A 13,792-nucleotide genomic window follows, 5' to 3' on the forward strand; every position below is an offset into this window, starting at 1 on the left:
AAGGTTAAGCAGTCTTCAAAAAGCCATGAAGAGTTGAACAGCGAACTCGAACAACTCAAAATCTTGCAGTGCCGCACACATTTGGCCCTCATTTGTCTGCAGCATTTCGACGCGAATTCTGTTCCGAACTTTGTCGACCCACGATATGCGAGAAGTCTACGAAATGTATTTGGACCGTTTAAACTTATCTTCGTAAATGTGGCGTCCGCACACAAGCAGAAATTTCGCCCCTCAGTACAAACTCAACATTTATAAGGCCGCAACGCCTTCACGTTTTCAATACGCTATTTTTAAATAGCCGCGTGCAATACAGTCTATATAGACTGTCGAGATGTATGCCACGCCACAACGAGGCTCCAGGCTTGAGCTCTCGTTTCCCCAATACTGCACCGTTCTTTTTTTACGTCCCGAAACATTGTAGCCCGATTCACGTTTTCGTTTCCTAAGCCAATTTACCGCAGCCGTCGCCTTTGCAAAATTGGTTACGCTGGTTAGATTTCAAAAGCTACGACAGAGCCGCGTCGTACTGCAGGAGTACAAACTATACGTATGGAAATTCAACACACGGCAGGAGCGTTGCACGATAGATTGAGGAGAGCGTAGAAGGGGAAGGGCACAAAAGTAAGGATAAAAGTAAGGAAGGAATGGCTCTCTAAACTGCCATCATTGGCTGTTGCGAAACTGCAACCTCGTCGTGTTTCTTGGGAGGCTTGCGAAATAACCCCCCGTTCCCAGTGACAGCTCGTAAGGATCGACTTTCTGTCTCTCTTTCAATTCCCACTGAGACTCTCACGATAACGACGCACAGCAATGTCGGCCGAGCTCGCGATGGTGTTCAATCGTGGTTGCGTTTGTTACAAATGCCACTGCTTTCACACACGCGATAAAACTTTTTTTTTGCTGACCTGCAGCTCGAGCAGTTAGATTCGAGCCACACTGCTTGTAGCCGGCCAACATTTGTAGCCAGATAGCCGATCAAAGCCGGGTGGCAACGTCCCTCGCGATTTCTTTTCTTTTTTTTTTGCGTTCCCACCACACCCAAATTGCCTCGCACTCTCCACGATATGTCTCAACATTTCACGGTCGGATACGCCTCAAAGCTGGCCGAAAATGCGTTGGTCAACGCGGGTGCTGGGCAACTATATCGCGCTATATGCTGTAGCTCTGGGAAAGGTCAGGCTAAGCCACGTGGTAAAATAAAGGACGCAGCAACTTTTGTTGCGTCATCAGAGGACAAAAAAGAAAACAAATTTACAAGAAATATGAAGTGAAAGCGACGTCTGAGCATTTTTTTTTTTTCTGTGAAACATCAAATACGCTGGTGTTTGGTCTGGAATGCTGTTGCATAATGTTCAGTGGACCCGCTGCTACGTGTATTCAGGCATGGCAGCAGCTTTCCAGCTACGAATGTCGGGACCGTATTCCGTAAATGTAATGGTATGGTGTTTCTTTTCTTACTTCTTTTCAGTTTATTTCTTCTTCATTACCGCCTTCTAATTATCTTATGAGCTCTGACACGTGCTCCGATGCGGAATCGTTCGCTGAAGTTTTGTTTTATGTGCTTTCCACGCCAGTCCTTTATGTTTGCTTTATCGAGCGAGTATGAATGACTCCTTGCATGTTTTATGCATTCATTCTTTTTTATCTGCAAATTGCCATCTCGCCCAAAATGCCCAAACTCGGCAGTACGTACGCCTAATTAAAAGCATCTGTATCGGAGCTGTGCGATGTTCGATGTTTCTTTCCTTTCTCAAGCGCCGCTGCTCTTTGCCGACCTTGCGCAACGTATCTACTGCATCGGATAACTTAATATAACATAGCAGGTTGCAACGATATATTGAGTTTATGGCGAAGCGCTACGATTGGTTTATCATTAGATTAGATGATGCGATTACAAGCGGCTGTAGCCAATGGGATGGATGGATGGATGGATGGATGGATGGATGGATGGATGGATGGATGGACGGACGGACGGACGGACGGACGGACGGACGGACGGACGGACGGACGGATGGATGGATGGATGGATGGATGGATGGATGGATGGATGGATGGATGGACGGATGGATGGATGGATGGATAGATGAATGAATGAATGAATGAATGAATGAATGAATGAATGAATGAATGAATGAATGAATGAATGAATGAATGAATGAATGAATGAATGAATGGATGGATGGATGGATGGATGGACGGACGGACGGACGGACGGACGGACGGACGGACGGACGGACGGACGGACGGACGGACGGACGGACGGACGGACGGACGGATGGATGGAGTTCTGAAAAACAATTGTGGGCTGTACGAAGGTTCCTCTCATATAAAGTAAAGATGTGACGTTCCGACATGACTTGTAGTTACGCGAGCTCTTGTCTAAAACAGCCCATATAGGCTGCACCTGACACCAAGAGTAATACTTCCGTACGTCCATCTGTGCGCCTGTCGATAGTAGCTGTAGGGAGGAAAGTATTGTCTTTCTTTTTTTTTGGCACTTTGTCGTATAACTCGTTAGAACAGGTGTGAGCAGCTGCGACGATTGCGACGCAGTGACGTCGTTGCTAGTTAAGTTGTGATAAGATTTCAAAACCAGTTACGCGTAATACAAGGCGCTTAGCTGTTCTTAACTTGGTTTAGCTTAGGTGCGCTGCGTTTGAGATAAGCCAGCTAAACTTGACATGAGCCTAGCCGTGTCTGGCTCAGATAATTTTAGTTTTCTTCATAACAACTGTCCTTATCAAGGTAGTAGGCACCAAGTGCACCGAGGAGAGGGCACCAAGAGGAGGCTGAGCCTATATATAGTGATCGGCGGCTTGGTCTTTTTTTTATCATCTGGTGACGTTTCACATTTCTGTACACAGTTAGAATGCAGGCTCATTATAGAGTCATGTCTCTTTATTAAGACATAACAGTCTATGTTTCACCCAAATAACTACGTCTTGAACAGCTCGGTACCCTTCCGACTGCTAGGCTTCGACGGCGACCGGAAAGCCAGGGCACTTCCCTTTATAATACGGCTCTGCGAACCCATTAGCTCGGCCATAAGAATGGCTTTCTCTCGATAAATCTCGAGAATCGCAAGGATTTTAACTTCTAACTGACGCGCAAGCGGCGCGGAAACAATGGCACTGAATCGAACCGCGTCTGAAGTGCGAAAGGAAGGTCCACGCACGCGGAAGCCGATTACAAAGTCAGTCGGCCTTTTCCCCTCTTTCGACGTCACGCTACAGACTCGGGAGAAACAGAGAGAGAGGGAGGAGGCAAGGAAAGGAAGGAACCCTACAGTGAGGATAAGGGAACGGAGAGTGGAAAGAAAGAGAGAGAGAAAGAGTACTGTCGACTCGGAGTCGACATGAAAGGCATGGTGCATTATTGCCAATAGAGCACTTACGTAGAAGGCGCGTTGAGCACAGTATGTGGTGCATCGGCGGCCAACGGCATATACGCATGCACATCGACGGCCTTCCGATGCTACTGTGGTCCCTTCCTCTTCGCACGGCGATGGTGGAGGAGCGTGGTTCGATTGCTGATCGAACTCCGCCTCGGATCCTCGCATAAATAAGCCTTAGGAGCGGGTATACGTAAAGACGAAAGGGAGGAATAGAGCGTGCCTGTGCTATTGGTTTTGGGGCAAAAGGCAGGGAGGCGACTGAGGATTCCGGGAGACTTGCGCGGGAAATGGCTCGGTTGTTCCGGAAGATGCCGGGAGCGGATCTAGCGTCCATTCCCCTCCGTCCCAGTTCTACGCGACAACCCCTCCCCAACTTCCCTCCTTCGCCTGCGAAACACAACCCTCACCCGCTTTTCCCCTAGCGCCACCCCGTCTTAACCGCCTATTGTTGCGTTCCGGTCCTTCGCCTTGCCCCGCAAGCGGTGACTCTTTCTGTTGTCCCAGCCCGCGAACCCGCGCTGTATTAGCTCTTTGGGAGGAAGGGGCAGGAAGGCAGGTCCTTGACCCCGCGGAGTTTCAGCGGCCCGAGCTGTTTTCATTGTTACGTCATCGTCGTGTCTTCTGGACGCGTTTGGTGGTCGTGCTCGGTGAACTTTATATTTGGTCCACGGTCAGTATTCGTTCGAATCCGTGAGGCGGTGTCACGTCCTCTGATAAAGTTAATCGTAGCCAACTCTAGCTTGCTCGTAAACATATTGCACTTTACGAAACACCGCGACACCGGAGACGCAAGCGTGTGCAGAAGCAGCGCTAACGACGCCATCTTGTGACGCTGGCATAAATTAGAGCACGCACAACTATGGTTGCAACGTCCATGTTCTGTCTGTCTGCTGGCGCAAAGCTGTTCCTAGCAACAATCATTGGCATAAAGTGAACTTATTTTACAGCGGAGCTGCATATGGCTAGGGTACCATAGAATTTTCGTGTTCGGACACAAAAACTATCATCATCAATGACTCATTCCCCCGTAAGCAAGCAAAACATACAATGGCTCACAACCTTGGCATAAGGTTCGTGGCTACTCACTTGGCTCTTAACCCCGTAAAGCAGAGGCTACAAGCACTCAGCAAAGTGAAGCGAACAGTGCTTGCATTCTTTCTAATCACGCATACAACATACAGAACAACATGTCGAAAACTGTCATCAGTGGCTCATACCCCGGAAGCAATGGCTCATACCCCCGTAAGCAAGCAAAACATGCCATGGCTCATAGCCCCGTAAGGTTCGGGGCCACTCACTTTGCGTGGGTTAGTTTCGATGACACTATATACCTCTGTTATCCTTGTCGGTGTTTTCAATGCGGATGTGTCGGGACCGAAAAGAGAGCGCTTGACGCATTTCGTGCTAGGGTACCATAGAATTTTCGTGTTCGGACACAAAAACTATCATCATCAATGACGCATACCCCCGTAAGCAAGCAAAACATACAATGACTCATAACCTTGGCATAAGGTTCGTGGGTACTCACTTGGCTCTTAACCCCGTAAAGCAGAGGCTACAAGCACTCAGCAAAGTGAAGCGAACAGTGCTTACATTCTTTCTAATCACGCATACAACATACAGAACAACATGTCGAAAACTGTCATCAGTGGCTCATACCCCGGAAGCAATGGCTCATACCCCCGGAAGCAAGCAAAACATGCCATGGCTCATTGCCCCGTAACGTTCGTGGCCACTCACTTTGCGTGGGTTAGTTGCGATGACACTATATACCTCTGTTATCCTTGTCGGTGTTTTCAATGTGGATGTGTCGGGACCGAAAAGAGAGCGGTTGACGCGTTTCGTGTTGCAGACACATCGCTTGCGATACCACGCCGATCCGGCCCAACCGACCACCCAGCAGCGTACGTGCATCGACCTGACGTCATCAAAGAACGTCTTTGCAGCTGCGAGTATGCAGATCACTTTATAGCACAGCGACCACAAAGCCGTTGTGACCGTCCTTACTAAGTGACAATGAGTGATGCAATAAAGTATTTCCCACAAGTTTTCTTACCACGACATTTACAGCTCCGCTGGTCATCTCCCTTCACCGGGCGGAATGGCCTTGATTTTTTCCTTTTACGCAACTATTAACTGTGACAAAGCCCAATGAACCTAACACGTCGTGGTTAAAGAAAGCATTACTAAATTATGCTACCAGCGCTGCTGCAACCGTAAGTGCAATACGTTGTTCGGGCATTCTGTAAACCGCAGTGTGTCAACGGACGAGCTTACTTTTTTCTTTAATATAAATCAAGCGCCCATCACTTTGACTTCAATGATAGAGTTAGTGCCTCCCTTGAAGTAATAAAAAGCAAGGAATATCGGAGGCAAAAACATCAGCAGCAGCGCTGGCAGCGCCATCTTGTGACTAATTCCGTATCGACAGCTACAGGCCTCCAAGATCTTCAGTTTGGAGCAACGCATCGGCCCCGAGATTGCGGAGGCTGCTGTGTCGCACGCTGGCTATACCAGTTTCTGCGTGGAGTGACCAGCTGTTGGAATAACCTTACGGCTAAACGCACGTCTCGATCCAGGCTTGCCCAGGTTCTAGCACTAAAAGAGGGTGGTGAGAGTTTCCCATTTCTCAGCCAGCGGCTTATATCCAGATGGTACACTCTTAGGCAAAGTTACACCCTTTGGCTTGCCCCTTCTGCCACACAACGATAAGCGTTATCTGCCTTGATGCGTTTCCTTTCTTTAACGCTGCGAGCCCGGAACTTTCCAGTAACGAACGGCACGCGCGTTATCAGAAGGGGCACTCCAAAGGGTGTGAACTGTTCTATGCTGATAACGCTCGTGCCATTCGTTACTGGAAACTACCGGACTCGCAGCGTTAAAGAAAGGAAACGCATCAAGGCAGATAACGATTATTGTTGTGTGGCAGAAGGGGCAAGCCAAAGGGTGTAGCTTTGCCTAAGAGTGTAGCCGCATTACTATGAAACAGGTATACCGCAGCATTAGCAGCCGCCTTCTTTAAAGCAGACGACTCCAAGGTGCGACGCTCGGGAACTAGTACACTATAAGGTTGACGGACGAACTACTGATCGTTTTATCCGCCGCAAAACTTTGAAATTTGGCAACGAACTTGTCTGTAGAGGGTTCTTAGGCATCGCCTCGCGTGTTCTCTGTGACGCAGGTACCGAGGGTTCCGGCACGGCGCCGGGCCTGTACCTCCGGGACGACCCTATCCTGGGCACCAAGCTGATGAACTACAGCGAGCTGCGCGCCCCCACGGCCGAGAAAGCGGCCTTCCTATTGGACGCCGCCGTGGCCGCTGCGGCGGCAGCCAATCAGAGTGAGCCATTCTGAGTGCAGTGACGACATACACGACATACAGTGACGACATAAAGGTTGTCGGGGGGATTGACGTAAATGCAAACAAGTGCCTGATAAGCTATCAAAAAACCTCCCTGCGTGTAACGCACTGCTTAGCGTGGCAATAAATAAATTACCAGAGAAAAATATCACAGACATTATACGATATGCAACAAGGTGCAAGTAAAATAAATCAGTTCCGCAGACTCACCTGTTCGATCCGGACTCCGTCAATGGTTCAGACGATCAGTTTAATAGTGCCGAATAGAGTGCGAGGAGGAGGAGGAAGGAAGGAAGGAAGGAAGGACGGAAGGAAGGAAGGAAGGAAGGAAGGAAGGAAGGAAGGAAGGAAGGAAGGAAGGAAGGAAGGAAGGGAGGAAGGGAGGAAGGAAGGAAGGAAGGAAGGAAGGAAGGAAAATGTGGAGAAGGAAAGGCAGGGAGGTTAACCAGTTTAGCTTAACCGGTATGCTACCCTACACATGGGAGAGGGATGGGGGAGTTGAAAGATGGAGGAGGGAGAAATAAACAAAGAAGTCAGGGATGTTAACCAGAAATATCGTCCGGTTGGCTACCCTATTCTAGGGGATGGGAAAGAGGGAATAGAAATATGAGATAGAGAGAGGAAGGGGGGGCACTCGCGGTGAGCTTGCGCACGCACTCTTAGCCACAGCAAGTCAAAGGCGTTCAGGTAGGCCAGTCGTCCTCAAATAGACAAAAGTGCCTTCCCAGCTTTGTGGGCCGACGAGCAATAGGGACGGTCTCAAATAGAGTGCAAACTGACGTATAAAGATGGGACCTCAGAACCAGGTTGCAAGAAGGGTTCCTCTATTGAAGATAGAGATACTGATCACGAACTCAAATTAATGTATCTTACAATAAAATTGCAAGGTAATGCACAGAAACCTTATCAAGGCCATCAAGCATATTAATTAAAGTTGGGAACTAGAGCATGAAAGCGTGTCGGTTTAATACTGTGTGTCAGAAACATAGCCAATGAGGACTCCGTAAAAGGGCACTAAAGCCAAATACTGAGTCGGTGTGGACGGTTTAAATACCACTCTAGAAAACTCGTAACGGTTGTTTCGTGCCGAGAAATTACTTAGTTTACGAGAAGATTCCTTCTGAAGGGTCTGAACACCTTTTTCGAAATTCAAATCGCCCGCCATCCAACTGGGGGAGTGGTGACGTTGCACACGTCGTCACCGTCCTTCGCTGCCGTCGGCGATTAAAACGGTGTCCGACAGACAGCGGTACCGAGCCAAGACAGAGCCGGTGGATTCGCGGCTGCAGCTACTTTTTGGTCAAGTGACGTAGACCGTTCGGGCATCTCGTGACATCACATGGAAGTTGAAGTTTCTGATACTGGCAGTTTGTGCTAGTTTCGCAAGTCAACAAAACCAGCGCAGCACTATGCGATAACGAAACTGCTGAAACGCGAAAGTGTTGACGGCGCAGAGTCGAGCGAAAACGAAACATTTCGGCCGCCCGCGTCGTTGTCAAGCGTAACTTCAATGAGTTCTGTTTTCTAAAAATAAAATAGAACTGGACAAGTAGCATTTTATTTCATATTATAATACAACACAAGGATGTCCTTTTTTTGCAATTAGTGGTTGAGTACTAGTGCCAAAATTTAACTGGGGAGTGCTTTCGTCATCGGGCAAGTACTTCACTGTCCCGGGATAGTCTCTAACCATGTCCCGCATTTACCTCAATTTCTCGATTATTGAGGTTCTGTTCGCGGTAATATTGACGCCTTAGAGATTCTCGAGCGCTAATCAATCACTTTAGCTTAACTTGATATTTGCCTTTAGTCTCCCTCTAAACAAGATATGTTACGTTGAAGATCTAATTTATTTGGTTAAAGAGATCCAGACTCAATCTGCGTGTTTGCGTATACTCTATAGCCGCGTGTCTTCATTTTCTGTGCGTGTGGTCTCATTCAGGGTACGAGTCCGAGAGCCGGAACCGTCACTTCCTGTTCACGCTACACGTCTACCAGTACCGGGTGGACAAGAGTGGGAGAGGAGGAGGTGAGTCCACCACGGCCTCCTCACTTTGAGCTTATGTCGGTTTGCCTTTCGCTTTTCATCTCTCACAACCGTTTCAAATTCAGCGAGAACTTTCACGAAAGCCCGCCAAAGAGACGAAAAAAGCCACTAGTGACTAATGGTGCTTCTCACCACCAGACTAGGCACGCATGAGCAACAATCGTTTTATCTTCAATTGTGTCGCTGAAAAAAACTGCACGTTGGGTACGTGCGCAGTATACATATGTATGTTAGTATGTACACTATATGTGTTCGGCATATAGTGTACATATAGGCATATAGTGTATGCTACGTGTCCAAGAGTATTCGGGTTAGGTATACGGATGCGTAACAACATTTCTGTGAAAAAACAATAACGTTTCGATAGGCGAGGAGTCGCTGGATCCGCATTCGTGCTTACAAGTCTCCTTAACTCTCATTTTTTATGTCAATAAAAAATATATCGTACACCAACTGACTCCGGTTATTACGCCGTTCCCTTGCGTTACTTTTTTCGTTGTCCCAGTGGCCGGAGGACGCAGCCGGTTGCACCTGTTCGACCTGGGCAGCTGCGAGCGAGGGACAAAGGCTGGCGGGCCCCTCAGCCTGTCCGCTCTGGGAAACGTCATCTTGGCACTGTTCAACGCCCAGAAGAGGCTGCCCTTCCGGTTCGTATTCTGTAGATCAATCAACGCTACCTGGTCTCGTAGTCTATGTAGTAATCAATGTAATCAATCAAGTAATCTATGCTACCAGCTGGTCCTCGTAGTAATCAGCTGGTAGCACCCGCAGTCATTCCAGGTAGTTACTATTTTCTCTCCTGTAAACGACGTCGCACGTTCGAATAGCACGTTTGCGCTAGAGTTGCAAATAACGCCCACGGTCAGAAGAGGCGCACGGTAGAGTGTGGATTGACCAACTGTAAGCTGACGTTACACACCCTGTATAGGGAGGGGCTACTCCTACGACCTGCGGGAAGGCCGAGGTTGCGAAGCGAAAAAAAAAATCGCTTCTATTTAAGATATTGCTGGAACCTGTTTCAGCGGAAAACAATGCCTCGATTAATCGTTTTTCAACCAGCCGATGTAGCCCTTATTTATATCCCGTTGTTACTTCAAACTGAATCACCAGAGAAACGAGTTGTCTAGACTAAAGGACGGACCAACTATCAACTATTCTTTGTTTCTACATTCGTAAGATATACTGCTATGTGCTTTAATCAGACAAGTAAAGCTAAAGTAAAACCACCACCACCTATTATTTTCTATAGGTCAATACCGCGTGTGCTATTTGCTCATACCATCCACCAAAAAATCACTGTCACACAACATACTGCAGTCCGTTCGTTGTTATGCATGTTTCCCTTGCGGCAGTTTATGTACCTAAATCACAGGCCGTTGCCGGGTGTATCCCGACAAGCCGTCAGCTTCGCTTCACCGCGATGAGGGTCGTATAACCAGCCCGAAAAGCGTGCGCACTTTCACACACCGGCGGGGCCCGGCAACGGCGTAATTTCCTCGGCCAAACGGACGCACACATGCCCCAAAACAACCCATCCGTGGGGTTCCTTACTTCCGGCTGCCCCGCTTTTACGGAGCCCGACACGTACCGCGACGTCCCGCCAGGGACGGCTCGCTGGACAACGCGGCGGCGCTTTACGCAGAGGCCGTAACGCGTAGGGCGGAAGCCAGTCGACCGGAAGTCATTGCTGCCACGTCGTCGTCATCATAACGAGCTCCTAGCTCTCCCATTGGCTCCCGAGTACCCGCCGAGGCAGCCGACAGTCACCGCAGGCTCGCTCGCTCGCTTTCGCCTCGTTGGGCCGCTCACGGTAATTAAATAATTAATCGCGGGTCGTTTAAAAACGGGTATTCCGAACAGCCCTCTGCACCCCCGCGCCCCGACTTCCCCAATCTCCTTTCCCCATTCCCGTCCGCCGCTTCACTCGCGAGCAGACGACGGTGGCACTACTGCAGCGCCACCACGCGCCCGTGTACAGCGCTCTCGCCTTCTGCTCCTTTCCAGAAGTCAGTGTCCGAAGTGCGAGCGCGGGCCAGCAATTAACGCGATCGTGGCGCCGCCCGGGCGGAGAAATCTGCAATTAATGGAGGGAGTGTATGTCGGAGGGGGCGGAAAGTGAAGCTCGGGACAAAAGAAAAAAAGAAAGGGCTTTAGTGCGCGGCTCCCGGGAAGAGCTTCCCAAGCGCGTCGAAGAATATTGCGGTCGGTGACAAATTGCTTGTCCCTCACGCTTCTTGAATCTTCGCAGACCGCGAAGCGAACCTCTTGCTTCACGTCTTTCTCTTTTGTTTTTGTCTGTTTTAGTCTCTCTCTCTCTCATTCTTCTCTAAGCTGTTTCACTCTGCCGCCACTTTTTTTTCTTTTTTTTTTTGTAGTGTGTCCTACGCGGTGTGCACTACATCGTTCGCTGCTGCCATGAAAATAGTAGCTGGGCTTCACTGTCTTCACGGTTTCTGTCTTGTTCTCTCGCTTTCATACTTTTCTTTGTGTCCCTAGTTTTTCTTGGTTTCGAACTCGTCTCTTTACCTCACCTCGCGTGCCCTCCAACCCTTCCCCCCCCCTCCCCCCTACCCGGCTTCTGACGAGCCGCCAGTGTCTGTTTGCCCAATTCCCTGCCGACAATTTTTCACCGAGACACGTGACAAATGAGAGCGGTGCAAAATAAAGTGGGGAAAGAAAGAAAGGAAGAGAAGGTCGAATTCGGGAGGAAAGGGTAGAGAATAAAGTGCGCGATGGGCTTCGAACTCAGGCGTGATGCTGAGAAGAAGAGAGGAAAAAAAATCGGAATAAAACTATGGACTCAGGAACTCCGATAGAAAGAAGATTTTTTTTTCTTCCGAGAAGTGTTCTGCGAGAGGCTGCATCGTAACGGCATGATTGGGTGTCATTCCCCTCTCTCACTCTATCTCCTTTATTTCCTTTTTTACCCTAATTGTTTTCCTAATGCGCGTGCGCGGTTTCCCGGTGCGCGAGGTGTCAGAAAACCAAGGTGCGGGACACGTGACAGCTAGCGGCGCGAGCTTTAACAGCCGGCCGGTGGGACGGGGGGGGGGGGGGGCGTCATTAATTATCCTCGGACCTCTTGTTTTCAAAACAGTGAAATCGAACTTTTAATACGGTAGCCATTTCTTTCCCTGTTCGAGCACGTTATAAGAAGGCTCTGTATTGGAGGAAATCGTTCGTCTGGCTTTTGAGGTGAGTTTTACGCTGTATAATAGATGGCCGTTTGATGAAGCTACCGTTTCCTGGCGCCGGAAGAAGGATTCAGCTCGGTTTTTGTTTTTCGGGACAATATTATAACAATGGTTTCCATAAATAATAGGTCGATGTCAAACTTTATCTCACCAGCGATTGGGTTCGAAATTTACCGTGGGTTACATTGCTCCTCGCCGAATGCAATGATACTTTTTTGTTCGTGTATGTAAAGGTGCATCTACAAATACAGGTGCGAACAAAAGCAATTCGAACAAGAGAGCTGCGGCCGAACTGCATGCGTGCTTCAGTGCGTGCGTGCGTGATTGCGTGCGTGTGTGCGTGTGTGTGCGTGTGTGCGTGTGTGTGTGTGTGTGCGTGTGTGTGTGTGCGTGCGTGTGTGTGTGTGTGTGTGTGTGTGTGTGTGTGTGTGTGTGTGTGTGTGTGTGTGTGTGTGTGTGTGTGTGTGTGTGTGTGTGTGTGTGTGTGTGTGTGTCAGAGAGCAACTGCGATGGTTTCGAGGCGCAGGTCTCGCGTTCCTATTACTGTCGCCTGCATCTGCACGCATGCTTATATTGTTTGAAGCAAACGGACGCCAAGTCGCGGAAACGTCCGGCCCGCCGTCAGGATCATGAGTGGCTCTGTCTAGCTCTTTCACGGGTGGGTTCTAAAGCACGCGTGCACCACCAATACCACAGGCGATAGATGTAGCCAGGGACCACGTTGAGAGAGCACGCGTGATGGGCCTGCCGACACCATGATGACGTGGCTCCTCGCCGGTTTCGTTGAGGGGAATTACCGAGGGAATAGCCATTGTGAACTTTTGCTGAGAATTCTTTGGGGGAAATTAGGGGGAAGGCGAAGTCGGGAGGTTCGTTTATTCAACCCTACTGCTATTGTAGAGTCTTTTAATCTTCACTCCCCTCTGCTTTCTTTTGATTTCAATGGGCGGGCGAGTTTGTCGAGGTACAAACATAACATGCTCCTTACCACAGTTTCCCTTCGGCCCACCAAGAGCTATTACTACCGGCGTACCTTGCGACAGTGGGGGCGTGGGGAAAGCTGTGGCACCGATAAGAATACAAGTTTGGTCTTCTTGTTCACTACTAGTAACCAGCCTCTCGGAGCGAAATTAACGAAAATCGAGTTCATAAAGAATTCACTATCGGTCTAAGTTGAGTCAGCGTTTCCCTCTAGTGTCCCTTCAGCTTCGCGTCCACGCCTAGTACACATTACTGTATAAGCTGCAGCCTACTCGGCGTCTGGGACGCGGAGTTTTCGAATATAGATGAACTTGACTTATCGACGAACCATCGTACGCGTACGTTTCGTGTCACTCAAATGACAGTACAAAAATGAAGGCCATTCCATTCATCGGCGGTTCTTGGAAATGAGCGAAACACGAAGACTTGGTACCGGCAAAATAATTAGTTAAGGTTGAGAGAGGGCGGGGAATACCAGGTATGTCCGAATACCGATGGAATGAGATTTGGGCTCGTATCTAGAGAAAGATCGCGATTCAATAATGAATGCAGAAATTTGAGTGCAAAGATTTCACGACTGGTTTGGAGGGGGTTGAAATCCATTAGCGCGCATTGTTTCACTTACATATTTCTCACGACAATATTTATGCCTGCAGGCTGAAAGGAAGGTCTGTCCCATGCACTGCGAGCGTCACTGATACTCCCTGGGAAATGGTTGCTGTGTCCGTCTATTTCCTTTTTTCTTTTTATTTCTGTCGGCTGTCCATTAGTGTGCTGTTGCTTACAATGAATTACCAACTAGCCCGGTTACGTGG

At 48.9% G+C, this 13,792-nt stretch overlaps 1 protein-coding gene across 9 annotated transcripts in view; it reads left to right on the top strand.

The window, feature by feature from the left end:
- LOC135905678 (kinesin-like protein KIF26B) overlaps positions 1 to 13,792 on the top strand; it is a 760,359-nt gene that overhangs the window by 709,173 nt on the left and 37,394 nt on the right. For all 9 annotated transcript variants that reach the window (XM_070521909.1, XM_070521906.1, XM_070521907.1 and 6 more), the window contains 3 exons: positions 6,576 to 6,734; positions 8,698 to 8,784; positions 9,308 to 9,449. In XM_070521909.1, the coding sequence (XP_070378010.1) occupies positions 6,576 to 6,734; positions 8,698 to 8,784; positions 9,308 to 9,449 (388 nt within the window). The remainder of the gene's footprint in view (positions 1 to 6,575; positions 6,735 to 8,697; positions 8,785 to 9,307; positions 9,450 to 13,792) is intronic.

The sequence above is a fragment of the Dermacentor albipictus genome, chromosome 7, assembly GCF_038994185.2.
Source record: "Dermacentor albipictus isolate Rhodes 1998 colony chromosome 7, USDA_Dalb.pri_finalv2, whole genome shotgun sequence".
Lineage (NCBI taxonomy): Eukaryota > Metazoa > Arthropoda > Arachnida > Ixodida > Ixodidae > Dermacentor > Dermacentor albipictus.